Genomic DNA, 26,228 nt, shown 5'->3' with positions numbered 1-26,228 from the left:
GCACATATGGATTGCTCTAGCGGTTAGTTTTTTGCCAATTCATTGTAGCTGATTTATTTACTTACTATGCTTGTATCCCATCCTTATCTCTCACCTGATACTTCATTAGCAGAGGCGATTAATCGCCCAAGCCATAGATATTATATAAAAGTAATTACCTCTGAGTTCAAAGGACTTGATCTCCAGTAAGCATGTTTATGATTAAAGCTTTCATCTTAAACTGAGCACTTGTATGTATACCTCTGAATGTTATGCATTTTAAATTTTGAAATAACTGCTCTTGTTTGTCGTCCCATGCTCCAATTTGTATTTTTGTTCCCTGATCAAAATACACATTTATGGGTCTCATATATATGTGAAATTAGGAAGCATTCATTTCGTTAGCTGATCCATGCACATAAAGAAATCCATTAAATGAAATAGTGGCATGTTACAGGAACATGTCGTAATGTCAGTGCCTGAAACAGATTGCTTGATCAGAGTGTACCTGTGTGCTGCTAGTCATAATTAGGTCCAAAATGAGTGTGTCACGTGTTACTTGAAATGAAGAATGGATGGTAGGTATTCAAAAGGGAGGCTGGCACTTTAGAAATTAAATTTAGGCCTTACCTCACTGCATACTGCTTTTCCACAAAAATGTGCAAAATGGGCTCACAAAACAACAGCAATATGTATCAATACATCAATCTATATCAGTACAATATAATTCCAATTCATTTCAAAACATGACAAATTTAAACACTTTGATAATACTAACACATTTTAATTTCCTTATAAAATGCTCAGTAATAATTAAGACATATATTGATGTTATTTGTTCAAAAATATAACCAGAATTTCATAGGATAAAACTTCTGTGCAAAAAGTTATTTATTAATATAACCAGCAGCTAGTTCCTCAGAAGTACAGGAAATGGCAATCAATTTTGTTACAGCTTGCAGGAGATGATATCTTGAATGCCCCACTCTCTCTTATATTCTGGTATAGTTCTTAGAGGCCTCAACAGTGATGGGTGGTGGTGCCTGCTGTAACTGGAGGGTCTGTTATGGCTGCAGGTATATACTCAGCCACTTTGGAAGCTGTATGTTTTCAATTTCTCTGGAGCAGGACTCTTCCTATAGCAGTGGATCCCTTGCATGCCTGACTATCTCATATATTGTGATGCAGTTCTTAAACGTTCCCATTACACTTGCCAGTCCACTGCTGACAAAAACACATTTTGCTTGGGCACAGAATCACTAAGAGCCTCTACCTTTCTTTTGTTCCTTGACAAGTTATGAGGACTCCTCCCTAAGGCTTACTTCAGAAGCATGGGAGAATGGCAGGGACTGTCCCTGATACTGTGCTACTTCAAAAGCAATGATATGTCTTTTTGCTTTGTTAATATATGCACAGTTGGAATGAGCTCCCACCCTGCTTCTGCAGGAACTCTCCCCACCCCATACACAAGTGTACCAGGTTTCAATCTCAGTGTAATGTTAGGTGATCCTGTTCCTTCCCTCTGAGATGTGCAACAGGGAGAACAGTTTGGGCTGCCTACAAAGACAAGTGCAAGGTTTGTCAGCACCTGAAATGATCAGTGAATTTTCCAGTTCCCTTTAAGATTTTACGGATCATATCTACACTTCTTGTAACTGTCTTTATCAGTGAAGGTTATTGGAAATGGCAGCATTCCCCATTCATCACTTGCAGTAAACTGTAGAATAAGCAGTTTTTGAATTTGCTTTGTTGGTTTATGTAGTACAATAGTTGAATGAACAGATACTAATATGATAACATTTTATCTAATATTAACCATAAATTGATGATTTCCTGCCCTAGTGGAGTTATACAAAAAACCGTACATATGCCTCTGTATTTCCTTTTTCTAGCTGGAATATTACAAGCAAGGCAAAACAGAAGATTTTGTGAAACTATTGGAGGCTGCTCGTATAGATGGAAACCTGGATTATAGAGACCATGAAAAAGATCAGATGACTTGTTTAGATACCTTAGCAGCCTACTATGTACAACAGGCTCGGAAAGAAAAGAATAAAGACAACAAGAAAGAACTCATTACACAAGCAACACTGTTGTACACTATGGCTGATAAAATCATCATGTATGATCAGGTAAGAACAAATAAAGTTGGAGTGAAAACATCCTCTTTTGTATGCTTGCTTTGCAACATTGTAATACCAGTAAACTAGTTGGGACGTTGAAGTAACACCCACATCGTGCATTTACCATATTTTTTGCTCTATAAGACTCACTTTTTCCCTCCTAAAAAGTAAGGGGAAATGTGTGTGCGTCTTATGGAGCGAATGCAGGCTGCGCAGCTATCCCAGGAGCCAGAACAGCAAGAGGGATTGCTGCTTTCACTGCGCAGCGATCCCTCTTGCTGTTCTGGCTTCTGAGATTCAGAATATTTTTTTTCTTCTTGTTTTCCTCCTCCAAAAACTAGGTGTGTCTTGTGGTCTGGTGCGTCTTATAAAGCAAAAAATATGGTAGGTGGCATGATAGATAAATGATAGATTGATAAATAGGTAGATTGTGTGCCGTTTTCTTAAAGATTGCCTCAGCTCAAGAAATAGTAAGTGCAGTGGAATGATTTGCTCACAGCTGCTCTAAACAGTTTGCCTTGGGACATTCAAAGCTGGATAACACATGCAGAACCTTATTCCTAGATGTGGTTTGCTTTCATTTGTGCAACACACATACACCACACTGTATGCTCCAGCTCATCTGCAAGCAGAAAACTTTGAGCTTATGGGTTGCTGCTGCTGCTGGAACACAGCGGATAATTGCTGAAGGGAATGGAGCCACTGTGGTCATTTTACCAGCTGTTTAAATATAACAATAAAATTGGCTTTACCTCTTAATCAAGTATAATACATTCTTGGCCAAATTTTGCTAGTGCTTTATGGAGTCTCTTCCCCGCCCCCCTTCCGTATTCCTGACCTGTGGAAGTACCAGGAGTATTCATTAAAAAAAGAAAAGAAACAAGGCACATAAAACTACTTGGAAGTGTACAGTTTAAAATGAAAAATGTCCAAAGGCTTACAATATAAAGACATTAAAAAAGATGGAAGATGAAAGAGGAGGAGGATCTATTAGGGAAAAATCTGGGAAAAGGGAAGAGTTATAGTACAGTGGTACAGCATCTGCTTTGCATGTGAAAGGTTCCAGACTCCATCTCTGGCATATCCAAATGTGCTTGGAATAGGATCCTGTTTAAAATCCTGGTGAGCCACTGCCAGTCACTGTTTAGTCTACATTGCTGACTGTGCTGAATTAGGTGAAACAATGGTCTAACTTGTTATAAGGCATTTTTTTATGTTTCGATTATAGTAATAGGGGAATGGAACATCCTAAACAGCAGGGAAAAGGGAAGCATGTTGGAAATATGACAGTAGTAGCAGTATACTGATAGTTTTCATGAGGAACTTGTAGAGAAATAAGGAAAGAAACTCAACCATGGGGATGTTTGAAATAACTATGAAACACATATAATTGTGGGTTATTGCATCAGCAGTAAGCCCTAAAATGGGGCAGTTGAGGTGGAAGACTGGAAGCTTTGAATCCATTGGGCAGAATAGAACTGAGGAGTCACTGCCATGTCTTGAAGCCCTGCCATTTGTACCAGTCAGGGCAGAATGTGGGGCAGTGAATTTGGTCTTCTTTGAATCTGTAGTTTACTAAACATGAATTGCACATTAAGTATTTATTCACAAGGCATGCTGCTATCAGGCAATGTGCAGCAGAGGGGTCTTTATGTATCTTAAGCATATAGGATGCCCTGCACTAAAATGCTTAATTTGGGGACTTAACTAGTGCTGGGAGGATTCACAATGAGCAATCCTTTGATTCAACGCTTAAAACATTTCTTGAAAGACAATTCACATCTGTATCTTGCTTTCCAGAACCACTTATTGGGAAGAGCTTGTTTCTGTCTTCTGGAGGGTGATAAAATGGATCAAGCTGATGCACAGTTTCATTTTGTGCTCAACCAGTCCCCAAATAATATTCCAGCCCTTCTCGGTGAGATGTGAAATATCTTTTTGGATGCTTTCCCTTCACACAACTTATGTCCGGTTTTTAACCAGTTAAACTTTAGGCTCAATATACCTTTAGAGACCACCACTTTTCCTTTTACCCTTGATCAGTTTCAAAGGCCATAAAGTTAGCTGCCTCTTCTTCGTATAAAACTGCCTTACACTGCAGGCTTGTTAGTCCATTTGAGCACTTTTGAGAAGAGTTCTGAGACTACCTAATTTGGCAGGCAACAGGACTCAGAGTTAAGTTCAGTGCTTGAATTACAAGGCAGAAAAAGAGAGCCAGCTCCACGTTTTTTAATGGCTTCTTTAGGTACACATGGGGGTATGATTTGGCTAAAAGCAGGAGAAATCACATGCTTGTGGATCTTGTTGAGTTCCCCTCTGCCACTTCCCCAATAACATGAGTATTAAATCCCCAGTAACATGAGTATTAAACTGACTAAGGCAAAATAAAATTTGGTGAAATTTTATTTGCTAATGTGAAGAGTGCCTAAACCTTGGGAGGGGTTGGCTGTCATTGGATATTTGTGTGTGTCCATTAAAGTGTTCTTTGAATGAATATGTTGCTATCCTATATGTGCTGTAGCAGCTGTCATGTTCATGAGATTTGTATAGATTTTATGAAAACAGCTATGCACACCTGAAATCTGCGATACTCCATCTTGGAGTATATTTCTAGATAGTATGGGGGTAGGAATGAATATACAAAACTCAGTCAAATTTGGCATAAACTGTATATTTGAAGACAGAGATTTGTCTCTGTTGCTTTTGGAAACGAACTACTAATCATACCAGTTTTGTCATACTGAATATTACGCTTCAGTTTTACTTGAGGCTTACATCCACTGAAATCAAATGAGTATATTTACAATTAAATGTGCTTTGGATCACACCCACTACACTGGGGATACTTGCCACTTGAGTGGTTTCTTTTATAATTGGACCTATTATGCATATGTACTTGTAGCTGGTAAAACAATGAACTGCTATTGATTTGTTGTGGTTGTTATTCAACTTGGGTGGATATTTCTCAGCTTTTATTGTTCCTGTCTAATAGGTAAGGCATGCATCTCATTCAACAAGAAAGACTATAGAGGGGCCCTTGCCTACTACAAAAAGGCACTGCGCACTAACCCAGGTTGTCCAGGTAAGGAACAGAAAAGCTTCGTTTTAATTAAAGACATTGCTTGGTTCATTGGGACCAAAAATAGTGTCCCTAAATTCAGGTAGTTTGAATACTAACATGATTTTTAAGCTTTGACTTTTGTCTTGCATATTAAGGAGGACCTTGGGTCTTGCCAATGCAACTTAAAAAGCAATAGAGTATTTTAATTAACTGTGGATTAATCCAGTTGAAGTCAAAATAAGATGAATGTGGTGCCTTTTTGTTGGACCTCTGCTGCTGAGAGAGTATAAACTTTGGAGATAAATGCATTAGTCAAGTACAGCAGAAAGCAAGTGCAAGCATAAGAAGCTACATTATTGCATTGATCTATCTGAGTCAATGAGGTCTGTTATTGACAGTAATTCTCTAGTCAGTGGTCTTTCCAATATTTGCTACCCAAGATATTTTCAGTGGAGTGCCAAGATCAATATCCTGGGGTTTTAAAACATGAGAATGACCATGTTGGATCAGACCAAAATTCATTCTAGCTTACCTAGATGCATTTCAAGGTAATAGCATCTCTCCCCACCCCACGCCACTCACCAGCAACTGGTATTCATTGGAATACTGCCACTGAGCTTTGAGGTCCAATAGAGAGATTATCACTAGTAGCCAGTGACAGACCTATTCTTTTATGACCTTTCATACACAGAACATATGCTCAGCCACTGAGCTATCGCCTCTTACCTTCTTACCTCTTACCTTCTTTCAGAACTCTCTTGGGAGAGTTCCTGGATCTATAGTTTTCCAAAAACAAATTTGACAAGGGGTGGAGGTGGACTGGGGAAGCTAGGATTTTTTCTTTGGCTCAAATATTATTTCAAGCTGTAAAATAACTTTATGCCTTGTGAGCTCACTCATTTTGAGGCATGCTTTCTAATCCCTGAAGCTCAGTTACAAGGCTGAGTTCAGAATTTTGCTGTCATATTAATCTGTAATGTTTATTTAAAAAATTAAGAATTCTTGTTAAAAGTTGTGTGTTCTCTAGAAAAGCTTGCCAAAAGTTATTCATGCAACCAAGAATGGGTGTACATCTGGACACATGAGGGGTAAATATGTGAAGGAGTGGGGGGCATGCAAGCAAGCCACTTGAGGACTCCTCTCTCACCATTTTGTGCATTAGTTTCCCAAATGCAGTTAGAATGTGAGGGAGAGCAAGGACAAGCACACTATCTCTGCCTTCTCTCTTGAGTCACAGTGCCTTTCTCTGCCGTCCTCCATTCTTTGGAAGGCAAGCATCTGCAGCACGAAGCCTTCTGTATTTACCGTATTTTTCGCCCTATAGGACGCACCGTCCCATAAGGCGCACCTAGTTTTTTGGGGGGGAAATAAAGGGAAAAAAATTATTTCCCCCCCAGGCGCGGGGCTGGGACGGGGGAGGCCCGCCGGAGCTTCCCCTGACCCCAGCCCCCAAACAGGCAGCTGTCTGCAAGCCGTGGGAGCCCAGGGCTGGCTCCCGCCGCTTGCAGAGAGGTCCGCGAAGCCTGGACGTGCTGAGCTCAGTGCGCCCAGGCTTCCGCATGCAGGCACCTCTCCGCAAGCAGCGGGAGTGCTCCCCCCGCTTGCGGAGAGGTCCGCGAAGCCTGGAGAGCGAGAGGGGTCTGTGCGCACCGACCCCTCTTGCTCTCCAGGCTTCAGCGAAAGCCTGCATTCGCCCCATAGGACGCACACACATTTCCCCTTCATTTTTTGAGGGGAAAAAGTGCGTCCCATAGGGCGAAAAATACGGTATGTGGTCTCCCCATGCAATTTAGAACTCTAATCATGCAGTCGACATAAGTACAGCAGGCTCCCCTCTGCAGACACTTGCTCTCTAACACAGGAGGGCACTGGAGATGGGCACACAAGTTGGAGCTAGCACACTTGTCTCCATCTTTCTTCTCCTTGCATGATGGGCATCATGCCTGAAGAGAGCTCAGGATAAGTACAAACCTTTACTTATTAGTTAGAAAGTCTCTGGGCAGGGACTGTTGCAAATTATTGCTATCATAAAGTGCCAAGTAGAGATTTAAGAGATTTAAGAAACAGTAAATTATGAACCTACATTTCTTAAAAGGCAATTGAGGTGTGAATGGCTATGTTCTAATATATGTTGTTGTTTTTTTCTGTCCCCACCCCCACCCCAAAACTAGCTGAGGTTCGGCTAGGCATGGGCCATTGCTTTGTAAAACTGAACAAGCTGGAGAAAGCTCGCCTTGCATTCAGCCGGGCACTGGAACTCAATTCCAAATGTGTTGGGGCTTTAGTTGGATTGGCTGTTCTGGAACTCAATAATAAAGAGGTGGGTTTGATCTAAAACGCTAATATCAGAATATGTTTCATTGAATGTCAAGTTAACAAAGACTTCTGTGCAGACATGAAAATTAACGACAGTTGAAATAAAAACCTCACTGCTCCCCATTTTAATGAATGCATATTTAGTTTTCTCTAATTTTGAGAAATAAAATAAGCTGTAAAGACAGTATTTAAAATAGAGCTGGTTTAAATATGAATCATTAGCCATTGACCAGTGACAGGATTTTTTTTTACACTAGGATCTTGGATCAAACACGTGACCTTCTGAATGTATTGGGCAAAAGTTTTCAGCAGATACGTAGTCTACTGCATTGTTTCCCCGTTATGTGACTCATCGATTTTAAAAGAATGGTTTTGGAAATAGTATAGTAAAGGAACAGCTGAAAAACTAATTGAGTTTTAAGCATAAATAAAAATTTCTGTTAATGTTGCTTTCAGGCGGATTCCATAAAAAATGGCGTCCAGCTGCTTTCTAGAGCATATACAATTGATCCTAGTAACCCTATGGTGCTGAACCACTTGGCTAATCACTTCTTCTTCAAAAAGGTAAGAGAACTTGTGGATGTTTTGAGTTGCTGGATGAAAGTCTTTAGGCTGTTTCATAACTGATCAGGCTTTCTATTTCAATATTCTTTATAACACTCATTGTAACACAGTAAATTTGAATCTCAGAATAATGTTTTTAACTAAAGACGAAGAACCAGGCGTCAGCGTTATTGTTGTTTTAAAATAATAATACGTTGGCCAGGATTGCCTAAAGCTATTTCTTATTTTGTGATTATTTTGTGATCAATGGGACATTTAATATATACATACACCCTTTCATTCTAGTTGAGATTGGTTCACACTAGTTGCAGTGCTTGTTGAAGTTTCTAAGCACACATTCCTCAGGCTTCTCTATATCACATTCACATGGAGAAAGTAGTGTATAAGCCAGAAGTAGATAGGTATTTTGGTTATATATAATTGCTTCAGTTCCCAGGGTTGCGTCCTCCAAATGCTTGAGGATTTTACTATATAAGAACCATGTGTGATATTTAAAACATTGGAAGATCAGCTTTCTAGGTACTAAATGTTCCAGGCCATGATTTTGAATACCATAAGAAAATGATTATGCCAATTGTATTTTTTTCTCTACAGGACTATGGCAAAGTCCAGCACTTAGCTCTTCATGCTTTCCATAATACAGAAGTTGAAGCAATGCAGGCTGAGAGTTGCTACCAGTTAGCCAGGTCTTTCCATGTTCAGGTACTTGGAAAGCCTCTCTTTCTACATTGCATTCTAATTTTTTTAAATAGATTTTCATGTGCACCATATAAACTACTTCTTTTTTCTCCCCTGCATTAGGAAGATTATGATCAGGCTTTCCAGTACTACTACCAAGCTACACAGTTTGCTTCCTCTTCTTTCGTGCTACCGTTTTTTGGCCTTGGTCAAATGTATATTTATAGAGGGGACAAGGAAAATGCATCACAGTGTTTTGAAAAAGTTTTGAAGGCCTACCCTAACAATTATGAGACTATGAAAATTCTTGGATCTCTCTATGCTGCTTCAGAAGATCAAGACAAACGAGATACTGCGAAGGTACATTTGGCAGCAAACTTCTTAGACTTGAGCTGTAATTCATACTCTCTTACCTAGGAGTAAGCCTTATTGAACTCAATGGGACAGAACTGAGTACACAACTGTGGAGTATATTATACTGTTATGCCTGTTTTCTCCAGAACGCTAACCCTATAGTTTAGTGCAAATATACATGTTCTAGTAAACAAAGAACAAACCGTCAGAAAAACCACAAACCTGGGTTTGGACATAATGCTAAGCCAAACTATGGCTTGGCCCTGGATAGCCCAGAAGCAGCAGGACGGGGGGTGGGGGGTGGGCTGGAGCACAGGAGCTGAGGTCCTTGCACTGGGAGCCCATATGTTTGGCTTAGCATTGCATCTGAAGCAGGTCTTAGTGTTGTGCTATCTGGATATTTTTTCCCCTTCAACAGTGGGAAGAATTGTGGGATATTTTGAACCCTCTGGAAAACAAAATCTATGGTTGGTCTCTGATTAGACAGACATATGTGGTACAGCTGAGTAACAGAGAATTTCCCCTCTTTTCAATACAACAAAAAAACCAGAAGCTTAGATAAATGAACTTACTGATGTGTGAACTGTTTTCATGCAATATGTATATTCATAAGTGAAAGCTAGCACTTCTTTCCAGTTCAAATACCCACCATCTACTTTGAGTTCTGTGGTTCATCTATTCTAACGTTTTAGGCATTAGTAACACAGTGTTCATTGTGATGCAGGCTGATTTCACTGAATTGACAGAGATTTATTTTTAATGGCTCTAGTTGAGTGTATACATCAGTAAAGTATTGCCTTTATCAAGGAAAAACAAGAACATGGAGGACCTTTATTCCACAGATTAGGAAATTTCAAACTGTGCATATACAGTCCCAGAATGCCATAGTAAGATGCTGTATATTGGAAATTGTTAATCTGGCAGACTTTCATTCTCATGTTTAATAGTTGGGTCAGTTTAACAGGATTTTTTTTATTATGGTAATTAATGTCTGTACATCTGGAGTTTATTAACTTTATTGAAATGCCTCTGACCTAGTCAAGAATCCTATCTTTGGTGTTAAAAAATGTAAAATAAATGGTAGCTTTATTATGTTGTGTCTTCTGGCTATTTAAGAGTGTACACATACATAAATAACCTTTGTAATTTATAGGGTCATTTGAAGAAGGTGACAGAACAGTACCCAGATGATGTAGAAGCCTGGATTGAGCTAGCCCAAATCCTAGAGCAGACAGATATACAGGTATGGAGAAGACGCATAAAGTGCACTTTTGTTTTTAAGCCGAGCAGTGATGCATAGAACTAAACCTGTGCACTTTTCTCCATCTCTAAATTTGACAGGGTGCTCTTTCTGCTTATGGTACGGCAACACGAATCCTTCAGGAGAAAGTTCAAGCTGATGTCCCTCCAGAGATCTTGAATAATGTGGGTGCTCTCCACTTTAGACTTGGAAACTTAGGAGAAGCAAAGGTGTGGAACTCATTATTATTATTATTATTATTATTATTATTATTATTATTATTATTATTATTATTATTATTATTTACTACTGTGCAGCATGTTTATAACTTGTCCTATATGTGTACTCAGAATATATACTACTTGGTTCCCTTTCCCCTGTTTATCCTTAGAAATATTTCTTGGCATCTCTTGACCGTGCTAAAGCAGAAGCTGAACATGACGAGCATTACTACAATGCTATCTCAGTGACTACATCCTACAACCTTGCCAGATTATATGAAGCAATGTGTGAATTTCATGAAGCAGAGAAATTGTACAAAAACATCCTAAGGGAACATCCTAACTATGTTGACTGTAAGAAATCTTGTAAAAAATTTCAGTTGTATTTAAACTATGCCATGCATTCATGTTTGTCCTCATAAATGTAACTATTCATTCACTGATGCTTTCTTTTGTGTAAACCATTGTGGCTAAACTGCAAGCAGAATGTACCTTCCTGGTCAAAAGTATTTTTTTCCACTAACTTGTTCCTACAATTCTGATGTCCTTAAATACTGGCATGATTTTATTGATTTAGAAGTCTAAACCGCTTAATTTTCCCTCACTTTCGATTTGTGTGTAAATAGCAAATATGAGAAGCTCATCATGATACTGACATTGTGTGTATATATAAAAGATATAGATGGAGTACATTGTGCAAGTTACCTTGAAACAGAACAGCCTTCTTTGTTATGTTTCAGTTCAGTACCGTGGGAGACATTGCAACTATAAGTGGCGGGTTCTGCATTGTTCCCATATAATTTAAGGATCATGTGAAGGTGATTAGTGTTGCCCCCACCAAGCCCCTTTTTCTACGGCCAATTCAAAATGACAAAACTGGTTTTTAATATACATCTGGCAATCAGTGGCTGTTCGTTGCACAGTTAACACTGACCCAATCTACTGCTGCCTTAAGCCAGTGTGGCATCAGTACATCTAAATGCTTGCTGCAGCTGACATGCCTCATCTTTAATGACTTCCAGAACTGGGCTTTTGATTATTAAATTTTATTTTTTGGTATTCAGGCTATCTGCGCTTAGGAGCAATGGCTAGAGATAAAGGAAACTTTTATGAAGCTTCTGACTGGTTTAAAGAAGCACTTCAAATCAATCAGGTTAGTAAGAATTTGTAAACTTATCAACTAGCTTACAGGCTGCAAATTAACATTCTCTGTGAAGAAGGCAGAAATCATTTTCCTGTGTCCCACATAGATCAGCTATTCAGCCTTCATGCTGTGCTAGAAATGGCATTTTGATAATGTAGCTTTATTAAGACTAGCTGGGCTACACAGGGAAACATTCTTGGCAGCTGCTTTTGAGCATTACTCCCAACGCTTGACCTGAATGGAAGAGAAGTAAACTGTTTAAAGGGGGGGGGGGGAAATAGCTGAACTTCGTAAAGACTTTTTATTATTTTAATTCTCTTCTGCACTGTTACAGTTACTCTAAACTTTGGGGATTGAAGGAAAATTAGAAATATTCATTGTAAACTGGTGAGAACTTAGCATGTTGGGATGTCTGTTTCAGGACCATCCAGATGCTTGGTCCTTGATTGGCAATCTTCACTTGGCCAAACAAGAGTGGGGTCCAGGACAGAAGAAATTTGAAAGAATATTGAAGCAGCCATCGACTCAGAATGACACTTACTCTATGCTGGCTCTTGGCAATGTGTGGTTGCAGACTCTGCACCAGCCCACCAGGGACAGAGAGAAGGTAAATGCTGCATACGTTCAGACTCCATGCCTGTGGCCTTTCAGTGATTGAGCATTATTTGCACCTTAGACCAAGTGAGGTCTGGGGAGCCATTTTTACCATCTGTGCTGACTTTGCAGTAAGTTTGAACAGCAACAACAGGGAGCAGAGTTTTTACGGTGATTGCGACGGTGAATATCTTCCTTTGCTATCTTAATGGGCTAAAAGATCTCTCTCTTTCAAAAGGTTTTTGGTAGACTGAACTTTCTGAGGATGTTAGGTGCTTATATTGCAGTGGCTTTAGTGTATTGTCAACATTTGATGGTTTGAGAAAGCGGTGTTGAAATGTTTAAATTGCAAATAACCCACTTAACAAGATTTCATGTCATCCTCTTTGTAGGAAAAGCGTCATCAAGATCGTGCACTAGCCATCTACAAACAAGTACTCAGGAATGACTCCAAAAACTTGTATGCTGCTAATGGCATAGGTGATTATTGTGTTTGGATTCCTTGTCTGAATTTTCTTCTGAGCTTTCTGCTGTGTTTCAGGTAGTCCATACATCTGAAATTGTCCTTGGGCTTTTCTTTTTTAGGAGCTGTACTGGCACACAAAGGATATTTCCGTGAGGCTCGTGATGTTTTTGCCCAAGTGAGAGAGGCAACAGCAGATATCAGTGATGTGTGGCTCAATCTGGCACACATTTATGTGGAACAGAAGCAGTACATCAGTGCTGTACAGATGGTAATTCTTAAAAAATAGTCTTTTTTAAAACTGTAAAACTAAGAAACTATTTTTCATGGGAATGATTCCCTTTTTTAGAAAAAAAAACTTTAGTATGGTAGCCCAGTATTAAATAACTAAAATTTAGGGAGAACTTTTCTTGTTTAGGAGGGGGCAATAAGATCAAGGACTTGTTTTTCCCAGAATTGCCATAAAATATCTTCTTAAATACGATCTTCATAAAATCAATAAGGAGCCATCTCTGTTAAACCTAAGCTACAAATATGAATCACCAGATGAAACATCTCTTTAATTTAAAAAAAATGGATGGAGGGTTTGTGAGAGAACACTTATTTTTTAAAAAAACACTGCAAAGAAGTTAATGTGTTTGCTGTTCCTGTAGAAACCTTAGAGTAAACATCCTGAACAAAACTTACACAGTATTGGCAAAACAATGTTTGCCCACCTCTCACTTAAGCATCATTATCTGTGTTAGATATTTGTAGTACAGCTGAAATGCTAGTTAGAGGTATTTGATTTGACTATGGTAAATTATTAGGCAGAAATTGTTACCAGACATTATATACTTCTTTATTTTATTTTACTATGAACAGACAAATTTATATTGCCTTTTAACTTTTATTCTTTTCCTTTATCGACCTTTCCACCACATGTTAAGAGGACTTTGTAGCTGAAAGCATGAGGATGGGAACAAACTTCACCAAAGAAGTGAGGTGTTCAAACTACCACCTGGTGTAGAAAATGCCATGAAAACATAGTGGGCAAACGAGCCCTAAGCTGCCTGTACAGGCTTAGGGAATGTATTAGAAGCTCTGTATCAAGCCTTAAGCAGACAAACTTCTAAGTTCCTAGTATTGCCAATGTCATTGCACTAAAAAGGCATGAAACATTGAGCTACTAACATCTGTGTTCCTGAATTTATTACATAAGCAGCAGATATGAAAGGGGGTGAAAATAAAAGCAGCTGGGGTGTTGGAGAAATGTTTTTCTGCCACTCTTAAAAACATGTCAAGTGACTTGGAACAGTTCCATGAAATTAACACCAATATAAGTTGGTATGTTCAAAAAGCAGTGAGGAATAATCCAGCTGAATAATTGCGCAAGAAAGAAAACCAGTAATGCACTATCCACAAATATGGGAAAGTATTTCAGCATTTGCAGTCAAAAAACTTAGCACAATAGGAATTTTGAAAGTAGTGAGGAACCTATACTTCATTCACCTTACCAGTAGCTTTATCTTCAGAATGGTGTATTTCTTTATCTCTACTCTTGCATAATGCGTGTTTAAATCATTACAGAATTTGAACTGAGTTGGAATAGTGGTATTCTAAATCTCTGCAGGGTACAAGGTGAATGGTTCCCCTTTGTTTTCATATAGTCTAGTTAATGTGATTTTCAGACAGTGTTCTTAAAGGAAGATGAACAAAGGTAGACAAGCTTTCCTGAGAAGCAAGACTCTCCAGCAGATCATCTCCTGCAGTGCACAGTTGCAAGGAAGTGTTGGCCCGCACTTCTCCCTAGTTTGCATAGGGCAGACCCAAGGGGTCTGGATTGCAGCCCGAGTGACATGAGTATACCATAAAACACAACCCAGAGTCCTCTGCTATATGCAAGGATTCTTTCACAAATTCGTAGGATTTCATCAGGCTAGCTGAGAGAAAAATGCTCCTGGATACAGAGTCTGAAAAACACTGGACTAGATAGCTCAGTTGGTTAGAGCATGGTGCTGATAATGCCAAGGTTGTAGGAAAGGCAGTTTGGCCCTGATGCTATAGCAGCATCGGAAACACCCATGCTGCTACAAGATTTAATCTCTGCAACAGAAACAAAAAACTCTACACTTGCACTATATAAAACCCTGCTCAACAGGAAGAAATATGATTTAGAATATGATAGAGAAAAATGGAGTGAAGAGTTAGGGGTACAGATAACAAATGATATATGGGAGTCAAGTATAAAATCAACAGAAATAGCCTCTGTGGATCTAAGACTAAGACTTATTCAACAGAATATACCGTAATATTCAGAGTCGACTGGAGTCTAGCAAAACTATACCAGAAGAAAATAGCAAGGCAGACAACTGCTGGAGTTATGGGAGCAAAAATGCGAATTTAGTACATAGGATGATTAACTGCCCGATGATAAGATCAGTTTGGTGTGAGGTGAGGATATTTATAGCAAGAGTAATAAAAAGAAATTGTTATTTAGGGGAATTGAATTTAATTCTAAATTATATTCCAGAAACGGAGATTTCAAGTTGTAAAAAAAATAATGGATGTACTGTGCTATAATAAAAGCAAATAAACTTGTTTTGATGAATTGGAAGAGCCGCAAAAAGATTCCATTGAGCACATGGATTGAGAATACTGTATGGACAGATTAGCTACATACAAACGAATTGCATGTTGTTGCAAAATAAGAATGGATAAATATGAAATCTGGAACAAATATTTAAGCGATAAGGTGGCTAGTGGTGGGAGGTAGGAGGAGGAGAGAGAAGTGGGAAAATATTGTTTAAAAAGGTATAGTCATAGGTATATCAGTGTATTGAAATCTGAATTGTCAAATTGTGTTATTGTTATTATGGTTTTTGTTGTATGTGTCTTTTGCGGTTGTTGTTTGTATCGAAAAAATGATTAAATAAATGTGAAAAAAAGGTTTTAGGTTTGAGCAGCCACATATTCCCACATTGCAGGGAGTTGATGATCCTCAGGGTCCCTTCCAACTCTATGATTCTACGCTCTACATTCTGTAAAAATACACACTCACAACTATATATCAGTGAAATGGGTGTTGACTGCAGGTGCAGCATTGGATACAACCCATATTTTTTCCCCTGCCTTGAAACTTGCATAATAAATTTCAGCAGTGACTGTTCAGATGATTTATTCCAAGTAAAGAAGTGGAAACCTCATATTGCCTGAAGTATCTGAGGCTTCTAGGCTTGAAGTTAGCAACGCATTGCATTTGTAGTGCTTACTGTCTGGATTCCTGCTATAATGAAGAGCTGCAGACGTCTTAGTAGACACAAACAGTAGACCTCATAACTTATTAGTCATTTAATTAGTTATTGGCAGCAATGAGAGCTTCCTTACTGTGCAGGTTCAGGGTTTTATTTTTAAGGTTGCAATGTGGGAGGAAAAGGTTTTTTAAACAATCCTTCCGATGTGTCTGCTACTTGAAGTTGAGAAAAAGAGTCATGCATATGGAGAAGACATGATTAGCATCCTGTTAAATTTGTCTCTGAGTCCTGTGTAACTCCAAAGGACTTAACCAAGCGAACCACCTTAGGATTGGGCTGTAAATTCCTGTGAAATCTCTTTAAGCTCTTTATTCAATGTAACTAAGTGCGACATTTCAGTGAGAATGAGGGTTTAAACATAAAACCATTGAATTTTCTCCCTTGTAGTATGAAAACTGCCTAAGAAAATTCTATAAGCATCAGAACACGGAGGTACTGTTGTATTTGGCTCGAGCTCTCTTCAAATGTGGCAAATTACAAGAATGCAAGCAAACATTGCTGAAGGTAAAAAAATAAATTAAAAAGCTTCTTACATATATTGTTGCAGTGGATGTATTGTTGCACCAGCTTGGAGGCAAGGCTGGTTCACACCTACTAAATTTAAAGTTTTATTTGAATCTTCAGGCTAGACATGTGGCACCCAGTGATACTGTTCTAATGTTCAATGTGGCCTTGGTGCTGCAGAGGCTGGCTACCTCTGTCCTGAAAGATGAAAAAAGTAACCTGAAGGAAGTACTCAATGCTGTGAAAGAGCTGGAGCTGGCTCACAGGTAAGCAAATCTGCATTTGCTATTTTGGTATCTATTATTGCATTGTGCTGGTGTTTTGTGAAGGTGTCAGAGCAAATGCCAAACACTAGTTATTTCTTTGCACAGCTTCGTAAATGTGTTTAGACTCAGGTAGACCTCTCAGATGCACCAGATGCTGTTTCTTAACTATACTGTTGAATTAATTTTGTTAATTCGGTTTATTTTCTGCTTTTTACACAAAACCCGCTAGAGTGGTTTATGTAATAAAACTTGGAAACACAAAAACATCCAGTCTACAGATACAGCTAAAACTCTACAGTATATCCAGTATACAGAAAAAGAACAGACTTGAAACTGTCCAATCCAGCAGCAGCAACTCTCAATAAAATATAAATATACTGAACCTCCCGCTAAGATCTGTATTAAAAGATGCAACTTCCAGTTTGAAACTGAGCTTCACTATGTAATAACTTCCAAAAATGAATGAATGATACTTACAGAAAGTTGAAAGACTTGCTTCTTGCTTCAATAACCTCCTCCAGTTGCTAATCTCTGGAGCTGTAGCTAGATGGGCAATTAACATGCAGTAGGAGCAGCAGTCATGAAAGTTCCCGAGAGAACCTAGAAAGCACTGGGAGCTAGAAGGTGAAGGATAGGCTTTCAGACATCCAGCTGCCGTGACCTTCAAAGGCTGCTGTATTTCTTGGCACACGAGGACAATTTTTAGACACCAGGGCACTCCAAACAGAAGTAACCTATGACTTGGGACTAGGTAGCTATATTGCTTCTATGCTGGAAGCTTGTTTAAAAGATGCAAGCTTCTAGTTATACTTCATGCTTCACTGTATATATGCAGGCAATTGTTTTTTCTCATAGTGTTACAGTGCTTTTTGCAATATTTACGGGTGTGAGCATGATTACCTGTGCCAAATAACCTGCCTCCTCTCTCAGTCTCATTTGCTTGAGATTTCCATTAAACAGTTGTTTGACAGGTTCTGCAACATCTCCAAGACTTTCCCTGAGCATCTGTGAGAATGATTCAGTCCTTCACAAAAAGGGTACACCATGCAATCCAAATCCATTAGTAGCTGTAGGGATTTTTCTGTTGACTTTATACAGAGAAGTGAGATGCATCCAAAGTAGTTTGGGAATATTTTTCAGTTGGAAGTTGGAAAAATACATGTGAAGAAAGTTCTAGGATGCAACTGAAGTGTTTAAAATTTGATTCTTAACTTACTGTTTTCCATTCAGATACTTCAGTTACTTGAGCAAAGTGGGAGATAAAATGAGATTTGATTTGGCACTTGCTGCAACTGAAGCCAGGTAAGAACTGTGTGTTGTGTACTTCACATAACTGATGCCTACAAAATCTAAATGCATTATGTGAATTTGCATAACATGAGTTGTAGGATTTGGGCTACTTTTATACAAGAGTTTGAAAGCAAACTACATATAACCATAGCATGATTCCATTTTCCAGTGGGGTGCTAATTCAGGTCTCACATATCTCCTGAACAGGAAGCTGACAGTGACCAGTCCTCTGTTGGTTAGCTAGGAACTGGCAGATGTGGACATGCAACACTGTCACAATAAGCCATAGTTTAATGTTTAACAATGGTTTGAAGTGAGTGAGCAGGATGCTGGTGCATGCTGCTCAGAAGTCCCTGCTTTGCTTCTGTCCTGCTCTTGCCCTCATCTCAAGCAACAAATTGCAAGCCTCATTTTGTCTTCTGAACTTAGGTCAATGATTTGTTTCTCTGCATACAAATTGTCAGCATAAGTTTTGATCATGGACTGTTTGGGGGAACTTGCTGCATAGGCAGTTTTTCCTTATACTGTGTTCTTGTTGTTTAACCAAGTAAGCACTTGCAGTTTTTTAGCTATACTCTGTATTCTTGGCCATTGGCATGGAACACTCTCTTTAAAAAAAGATTTCTGCTTCTGTCTGCTAATCTGAACTCAAACTTGATAGGCAGTGTTCTGATCTGCTGAGTCAGGCTCAGTATCATGTGGCTCGGGCTCGTAAGCAGGACGAAGAAGAGCGGGAGCTGCGAGCGAAACAAGAGCAAGAAAAAGAACTACTGCGCCAGAAGTTGCTCAAAGAACAGGTACTTTAGTCTTCCTGCTGCTGTAATAGTACATAATACCATCCATTAAGCTTCAGCAAAGTGCAAAATAGGGAGCAAGTGCAAGGCTGCAGTGAGGTGCTTTAAGTTGTTGTGTGGCACTTAGGGGGACTTGCCTGTGTATTATGTTGTATAGGTTTTGGAAGGGGGTGTTGGTTTTGGTAACTAGGAACTGAGTAAGTATTTCACTGCCATCTATCTGGTGTGGTGTAGTGGTTAGAGTGCTGGACTAGGACCTGGGAGTTCAGGGTTCAAATCCCCACTCAGCCATGAACCTCACTGAGTGACCTTGGGTCAGTCACCACTTCTCAGCCTTACCTACCAAGACAGGGTTGTTGCAGGGATTAATTGTGGGGGCAGAGAACCATGGATGCCATCTTGAGCTTCTTAAAGAAAAAGGTGGGTTATAAACAAAATGCATAATGAATAGCAGTACAGTCGTACGTTGGAAGCCGAACGGAATCCATTCCGGAAGTCCGTTCAACTTCCAAAATGTTTGGAAACCAAAGCGCAGCTTCTGATTGGCTGAAGGAAGCTCCTGCAGCCAATTGGAAACCGCATTGGATGTTTGGCTTCCAAAAAACATTTGAAAACCAGAACACTCACTTCCGGGTTTTGATCGTTCAGGAGCCAAAATGTACAAGTACCAAGGCGTTCAGCAACCAAGGTACAACTATACCTTATTTTTCAGTGCACGAGCAACATGCTGTATGCAGTGGGTTTTCATTTTGTTTAAGAGCAGACCTTTCAAAGGTACCTCATGCACTGTCAGGTCTTTGCGTCATGAAGAACCCAAGTGACTCTTCAGCAGTAGTCTGACTTACTAAAAGAATGAACCTGTTTTAGGCGTCTATTGCTAAATTTGTGTTTTTCATAACTGCATCAGTACTGTAGGTAAAATTTTAAAAAAGCATAGTAGCCAGCTTGTCCTCACTCTTCCAGGAAGAAAAACGCCTCAGGGAAATAGAAGAACAAAAGAAACTTTTGGAACAGAGAGCACAGTATGTGGAGAAGACCAAGAATATTCTGATGTTCACTGGAGAAGTTGAAGGATCTAAAGAGAAAAAACGTGGTGGAGCTGGCCGGGTACAGAATAAAAGATTTTGGATTCATCATTCAGCCCAAATAGTTGAAATGTGCTGTCAGGCTTCAACTTATTGTAAAATTGTCCTGTGGGGTCTGACAAGAGTACAGTAATGACATCATACTTTACATGGAAAGAACTATGGAGAAATGGTGTCAAATTTCAGACACAAAGACAGGAGTTGGAAAGTTGTTTAAACTTCTGTTTTACCAGTTTAGAATGTCATGGATTTGTTTAGAAGTGCAAAGAGAAGTGGTTTTCTTTTTTAACTTTAAAGGGAATTGACTCACAATAGGCTGGTTTACCTTTTCTGTTCCCCTGATAGTCTGTTAACATCCAGCTTAAGAATGTATCATTGTTTTCTGTCACTTACCACCACTACTTTTTTTTAGTACATCAACTAAAAGCTCTTTCAGAGTATAACTAATATCCAAATACTCTTCCCATCTTCTTGCATTTTTCCCTTTACTGCAATTGATCATCAGCTTCTTAACATTGTACTGTTCTTCCTTCTCTCTATATTGATTTTTTAAATTCATGGGCCTTTATCTATTTGTCACCTGTCTATTAATTTTGATTATCACAGTTTAATTCTGCTGTTCTTTATTTGTGATACTGAAGTTCTGCATAGAAATTTCTTAAATAAAAGATCAAATCTAATACAACTTTTAAGTTACATGCACTCTATGTGCATCTAATGTAGCTTCTAAAAGGGTTAATTTTGTTTGGGGGATCTTTTCAAGCAGCAACTAATAAAGGAAATGTTTCTGATTTTGTGACAGCGTTCCAAACGAACTGGGGAATTTGATGAATTTGTCAATGATGACAGTGATGAAGATCTCCCAGTGTCCAGAAAGAAAAAGAGGAGAAAGGGTAGCGGTAGCGAACAAGATGGTGAGGAAGAAGAGGGAGAGAGAAAGAAAAAGAAGCGACGAAAGTAAGTAGAAAGAAAGAGCAGAACTCCTTTGGTGGGGATTCAGAGGACTCTAGGGGGACTTTTTATTACCGCGATGGAGCTTCTGAGCTCCCCTCTTCCTTAAGTCCCTCAAACCGCTGCATGATGCATCATTTCCCAAACTCAAAGAAACTTAGAGGAGCTTGGGTATGATGCAGTTGTGGGGGAGTCGAAACATCTTGGGTGTGTCTTCATTTAAACGCTTTTGTATGCCTAAAGATTGTTTAAATCCCACGGTGTCTAGTATATGCCACAAGGAACAAGAACTAACACAGGATTCGTTCACATGATTTGGATACTATAGTTGTAAGACTGAATTGAATTGCACTTTGTGTTTATATGTGCCTTGTGTTTTTCCCCAAAGACCCCAAAAGGCAGGTGATGGTACTGATGATGATGAAAATGACAGTGCACCCAGACCTAAAAAACGTCGCCCAGCAAAGACTGAGAAGAAAAAAGCAGTATGTTTTTTTAAAAAAATAAAAAATAAGTAAATCATTAATTGGTGTTTTGGTTTAGCGGAATTGCAGTAATTTGGCATCAAAGGTAACAAGATTAATTATGCTTCTAAGCTTTGGAAATAATTGACCGAACCAGGATCTGAGTTTGACATTCTGGGTTAATTCTGTGGTTTGAACATGCCACAGTTACTCATATACAAAACAGAACTGGAAATAGCAGTTATCAGCAGAGAATAGAAGTTTCAGACTTCTTTCCTTCATATGCAAGGGATGGAGCACACAAGGCCAGGGCATGTAACAACACGTCTGATTGGTTACATCTAAATTCAGTCGTAGTCTACTGACATTCTGTATTGTACTTCAGATTTTCTTAAACTTGGTCATTTTTAATTGTTTTTGTGTGATTGTCTGCCATATAATTAGAAGAGGTAGCTGATACAGCCATCACCCCATAGCCATCTAATACAGGGATACAGAACCTGTTGCCATCCAGGTGTTTCCAGGCTACAGCTTCCATTATTCCTGAACATTGGCTGTATGGCTGGGGCTAATGAAAATATAATAGCTGAATGTCAGGTTTTCTTTTTAATCTTTTAACACTTTTTTTGTTGTTATAGCCAAAGCCAGAACGACTGCCTCCTTCAATGAAGGGTAAAATCAAATCTAAAGCCATCATTTCATCAAGCGAAGACTCATCTGATGAAGATAAGCTCAAGATTGCTGATGATGGGTATATAGTCTTTATGATCCTAGAAATAGTGTTGTTTGTCCCTTGTAGAAAGTAATCATTATCATCATCAATGCATTTCTAATTCTTGGGAGTGTGGTTTGTTTAGTCCGAGCACACATGAGGAGCCACAGTCCAGATCAGTTTAATTCATGGGAACCTATTAACTATGGTTTACTGTGATATGCAAATTGGGCCCATTGAAGAAGACTCATTAAGTAAATGTGTACATAATGTTGTGATTCCACTGTATCCTGCGTATGTAATGTTTTGTACTCTTAACTATTGGTGCATATTTACAGCTTGCAGGTTCTATCTCCTCCAATTTCCTACATGGGTTTGTGGGGTCAAACATACTTTGTGAACCTTTAATTGGGCCACAGTGGCTGTGATTTTGTAGAGAGAGTAGAAAACACAAAATGGCATTGTATTTTTCCCAGAATTGCATTTCCTGCACATTTCCCAACTTTCATTAAATCAAGACAAAAGATCTTTTCATTGCAAAGATCTGTTAGGGGTCAGGAACGTGGCAGAATGATTGCTGACATTTCAGGAGCGTCAGAAGTGACAAGGTGTCCATGGGGCAGGGCTTCAGAACTCTGCATAGCTCCATGCCCCTCTCTGAGATTAATAAAACCGCAATAGATGGCACAGAGTAGCAAAAAGAGGTAGAATAAACTGGAAGAGATTCAGGCTTCATTTGCATGTTGCAGGCTTGGAACTTGTCACAGGGTTTATATTACTTTGGTGCGGAATTTTGGGGGCTTTTTGAGCACAGCCCTTAGTACAAAGTTTATCGTTGCACTTGGGATGTTTGCCTTACTGCATTGCCTTCTGCTCTTGAACAGGAATGCCAGGAACAGCAACAGTGATTCCGATGATGCTGAGCAACCACGCAACAAACGCGTCATGTCTGACAGTGATTCGGACAATAGCAATAAGTCTGGCAGCGAAGGGGGCAGTCCCAGGCGATCCAGCGCCCGCCCTTCGGATGAGGATTCAGACAGTGATGGGTCAGCAAGAAAGAGGAGGCGATCCGAATCTGAACAGTCTGACAACGAATCTGTGCGCTCAGGGAGGAGTCCGTCTGTGCGCTCGGGGAGAAGTCAGTCTGTGCAGTCAGGGAGAAGCCACTCAGGTGGTTCTGAGAATGAATCTCGCCCTGCTTCTCGCAGTGCTGATTCTGACAGAGATTCTGACAGGGCATCTGATCATGGGGGCTCAGGTAACGAGTCTGAGCCAGAGGCATCCAACAATGAAGGATCTGAACGCGGCTCGTACGGCGGATCAGATGACAGTGATTAGATTTCAGTTGCAACCTGTTTTATTAACTGCTTTGTAAATATATTTTGGTTCAAGAGGGTGGGGGGGAAGAGGAGGGTATCCATATTTTATATTTGAAAACTGTGATTTAAAAACCTGGACAGCTGTGTTTTAGGGAAAAGTATATATTAAAAAAAAAAAGCTGAAACATTTCCTATAACATTTTTTCTACTGAACTATACACTTGCCAGGGTTCATCTACAGTATCTATTTGCATTCTGTACTTGGAGGTCAATGTGCTGTATTGGGGGTTAAGAAGCTTACTTTATCAGAGTGCACATAAGATCTGAAGAAACAAAATACCAGGATAGTTATCCTGCATCCAGATATGTTTGCTTAAGACCTTCTGGAACAAATGGTGCTTAAGCAAATTTAACTGAGTGGAAGGCTGTAGCTCATGCTGTCTTGCCTAGTCTGATCAAGTGTACTTTTTCAAAATTATATATGTGAAAAGGGATTTTGGTAGAACTCCCATGAATTTCTCAAGTGATATAAAAAATGTTTGGGTTTACAGAGTAGTCCTTCAGGTTATGTAGCTCTTATAAAGTATAGTTTTACGTTTTGTTAAAGTACATATGTGCTGTAGCAAAATGCCTAAAATTGAACAAAATGTATAAAAATAATGCTATGGAAATATAGATGAATGTCAGATTTGAGACTTGGCAGTTTTTAAAGAAATGATAAATTAAGAGGCCTCCTTGGAGTGAAAAGATCTGTTTATGGCATCTAATAAAAGCTGTTGCTGCCATCTGGTTCAGAGTCTCTTACTACTGTTCTTAATATTGTTTTGTTAGCTCATATTCCAGTACTCTTGAATTGTTGAACTTGGCATACTGTATATCTTCAGGGTTTAATTTATAATTCTCTGTAGAATTCTACAGACTTGGAAAAGCTATCCTTAATGTGCATTTCATTACCTGTTCTCACACATTGGGTGTCTAGACAATTTTGGAAGGAACAGTGTCCATGTGAAATCTTTCACCTGTCATTTTTAGGAACCTTCTCACTTTGCCCTATAATTTTGGGTCAGTACAGATGATGGCGAAGAATACAACACTTCACCATTGAATTTTCATACTGAGCATATCTTTTTCATGGGCCCTAGAACAAAGGATATCCATTTGTTGTTGAAGTTCTAGTGCTACCTGTTCAAAAAAGCAACTGTTTTTCCTCATTCCTGTGTAGCAGTCTCAGTAGTCACTGGGATACAATTGCTTCTATAATACTCATTTGATTTCAAGATAGACATCACTTAGTGTATCTTTTTTAAAGTACTAAAGCAATGTAACACTTCATAAATTTGTGTTTCACTAATGTAGGTAGTATTAATGTTTCTGAAGAAAAACACTCTTTATCAAACCGTTTATAGAAAAACTTTAACTTTCCTAAAGAAAACTATGTCCCCTTTTAGTGGAATTGCACAGTCTCTACTGAAGTTCTTCTAAAGCAAATTAATATAATTTAGAATGGAAATGTTAGAGCCTGCTCCTTATAGCAACCTTCCCCAACCACCTGTCCTTTTAAACTTGGGGAAGGCACCAGGTTGGTGGCGGCTGCTACTGCTAAAAATAATAATAATATAATAATAATTTATTATTTACACCATACCCATCTGGCTGGGTTTCTCCCACTAGCCAGGGCGGCTTACAGACTGTCTTACAGTGTGAGAACCTAAAGTGTATGGTCCCTCCCACCCATGAAATTCTATCTGTTTAAAAGAGCTAGGTGGTTATCCACGCAATCTCCCCACCTACCTATTGCAAGTCACTTTCATTGCTAAGAAGCTGCTAGCAGAGCTGAGTAACAGCGTGGGAAACCGATCTATTCTGTTTCCAAATGTCCAACTCCTATGATTCATGAAATGAATTTCCAGTCCAGTGACAGCAAGGCAAAACATGGGGATGCGATCTGAGTAAATGAGTCAGGCAAGAAGAAGACTGATAAATGCTCAGTTAAAAAAAAAAGTGATATCATCACTTTGTTCCCTGCCTCACTGAACTGGAATGATTTGGGAGCTGCCCATGGCATGGCCAGTTTGTACATGCTTTGTGTGTGAGTCTATGTGGTAGCTTTCAATAGATCTAATTTGAAGAAGCAAAGGGAAGGAGACACTTCAAGGTGGGGCTATATCATCACATGATCCTACCAAACTCTTTGTGGGGGTCTCTAGGTTCATTGTAAAAAGAGCTGGTAGCAAGCTTGGTCTGTTAACGGGGCCAAAATATATTGCTCATTCTTACTCATCTGCTATATTGGCCTTTAAGGGAGGGGTCTGCATATCTGTTTTGCTTATCTTGCTATATTTCCCTAATTACAGTACCTAATAGGTGGAAGTTCCCCAGGAGGGAAATGTGTACCGTTGTTAAAGAGTTACAAAGTTTAGGCTTTATCAAATTAGGGTTTAAGATCTGCATGGAAGGTTATAAATGCCTGGCTTAACCCCCAGGCCCTTGTGCATTTTTTAATTGAATGGTGGTACCACGATGGAAAAAGCTAATTGGAGTCCAAAACATGTAAAGGGTTGCTAAAGGCTGGTCCGGACTGTTGCAGGTAAGGGCTTACATGGCTTCATCCCGAGTCCCAAATAAGTAATCCTTTACATATTGAGGGAAACATGACATATTGAGGAGGTTTTTAGCCTAGCTTCCCCAACTTGCTAGTCTTCTGTGTGGAGGATTGTGTGTATGTGAAGGAGAATTACACTCTGTGACCCCAAGTTTACCATCTCAATCAAAACTTCACTAGGGAGGAGCAGAGAGATAGAAGCCATTAT

At 39.3% G+C, this 26,228-nt stretch overlaps 1 protein-coding gene across 1 annotated transcript in view; it reads left to right on the top strand.

Moving 5' to 3' along the window:
* Positions 1-24,203, top strand: part of CTR9 (CTR9 homolog, Paf1/RNA polymerase II complex component) — a 339,089-nt gene extending 314,886 nt beyond the window's left edge. The window contains exons 2-25 of the mRNA XM_081918244.1: positions 2-22; positions 1,872-2,111; positions 3,903-4,020; positions 5,095-5,184; positions 7,335-7,483; positions 7,936-8,043; positions 8,638-8,745; positions 8,845-9,081; positions 10,229-10,318; positions 10,417-10,545; positions 10,707-10,890; positions 11,601-11,689; positions 12,102-12,287; positions 12,667-12,754; positions 12,860-13,008; positions 16,418-16,534; positions 16,655-16,800; positions 18,031-18,102; positions 18,752-18,887; positions 19,848-19,991; positions 20,772-20,926; positions 21,309-21,405; positions 22,023-22,135; positions 22,981-24,203. Coding sequence (XP_081774370.1) covers positions 1,974-2,111; positions 3,903-4,020; positions 5,095-5,184; positions 7,335-7,483; positions 7,936-8,043; positions 8,638-8,745; positions 8,845-9,081; positions 10,229-10,318; positions 10,417-10,545; positions 10,707-10,890; positions 11,601-11,689; positions 12,102-12,287; positions 12,667-12,754; positions 12,860-13,008; positions 16,418-16,534; positions 16,655-16,800; positions 18,031-18,102; positions 18,752-18,887; positions 19,848-19,991; positions 20,772-20,926; positions 21,309-21,405; positions 22,023-22,135; positions 22,981-23,437 — 3,300 coding nt within the window. The 5' untranslated portion in view covers positions 2-22; positions 1,872-1,973 and the 3' untranslated portion in view covers positions 23,438-24,203. The remainder of the gene's footprint in view (position 1; positions 23-1,871; positions 2,112-3,902; positions 4,021-5,094; positions 5,185-7,334; positions 7,484-7,935; positions 8,044-8,637; positions 8,746-8,844; positions 9,082-10,228; positions 10,319-10,416; positions 10,546-10,706; positions 10,891-11,600; positions 11,690-12,101; positions 12,288-12,666; positions 12,755-12,859; positions 13,009-16,417; positions 16,535-16,654; positions 16,801-18,030; positions 18,103-18,751; positions 18,888-19,847; positions 19,992-20,771; positions 20,927-21,308; positions 21,406-22,022; positions 22,136-22,980) is intronic.
* The last annotated feature ends 2,025 nt before the right edge of the window (positions 24,204-26,228 follow it).

This window comes from Podarcis melisellensis (genome assembly GCF_964234715.1).
Source record: "Podarcis melisellensis genome assembly, chromosome: 1".
Lineage (NCBI taxonomy): Eukaryota > Metazoa > Chordata > Lepidosauria > Squamata > Lacertidae > Podarcis > Podarcis melisellensis.
The sequence above is the reverse complement of the archived record's forward strand: the minus strand, read 5'-3'. Positions and strand labels throughout refer to the sequence as shown.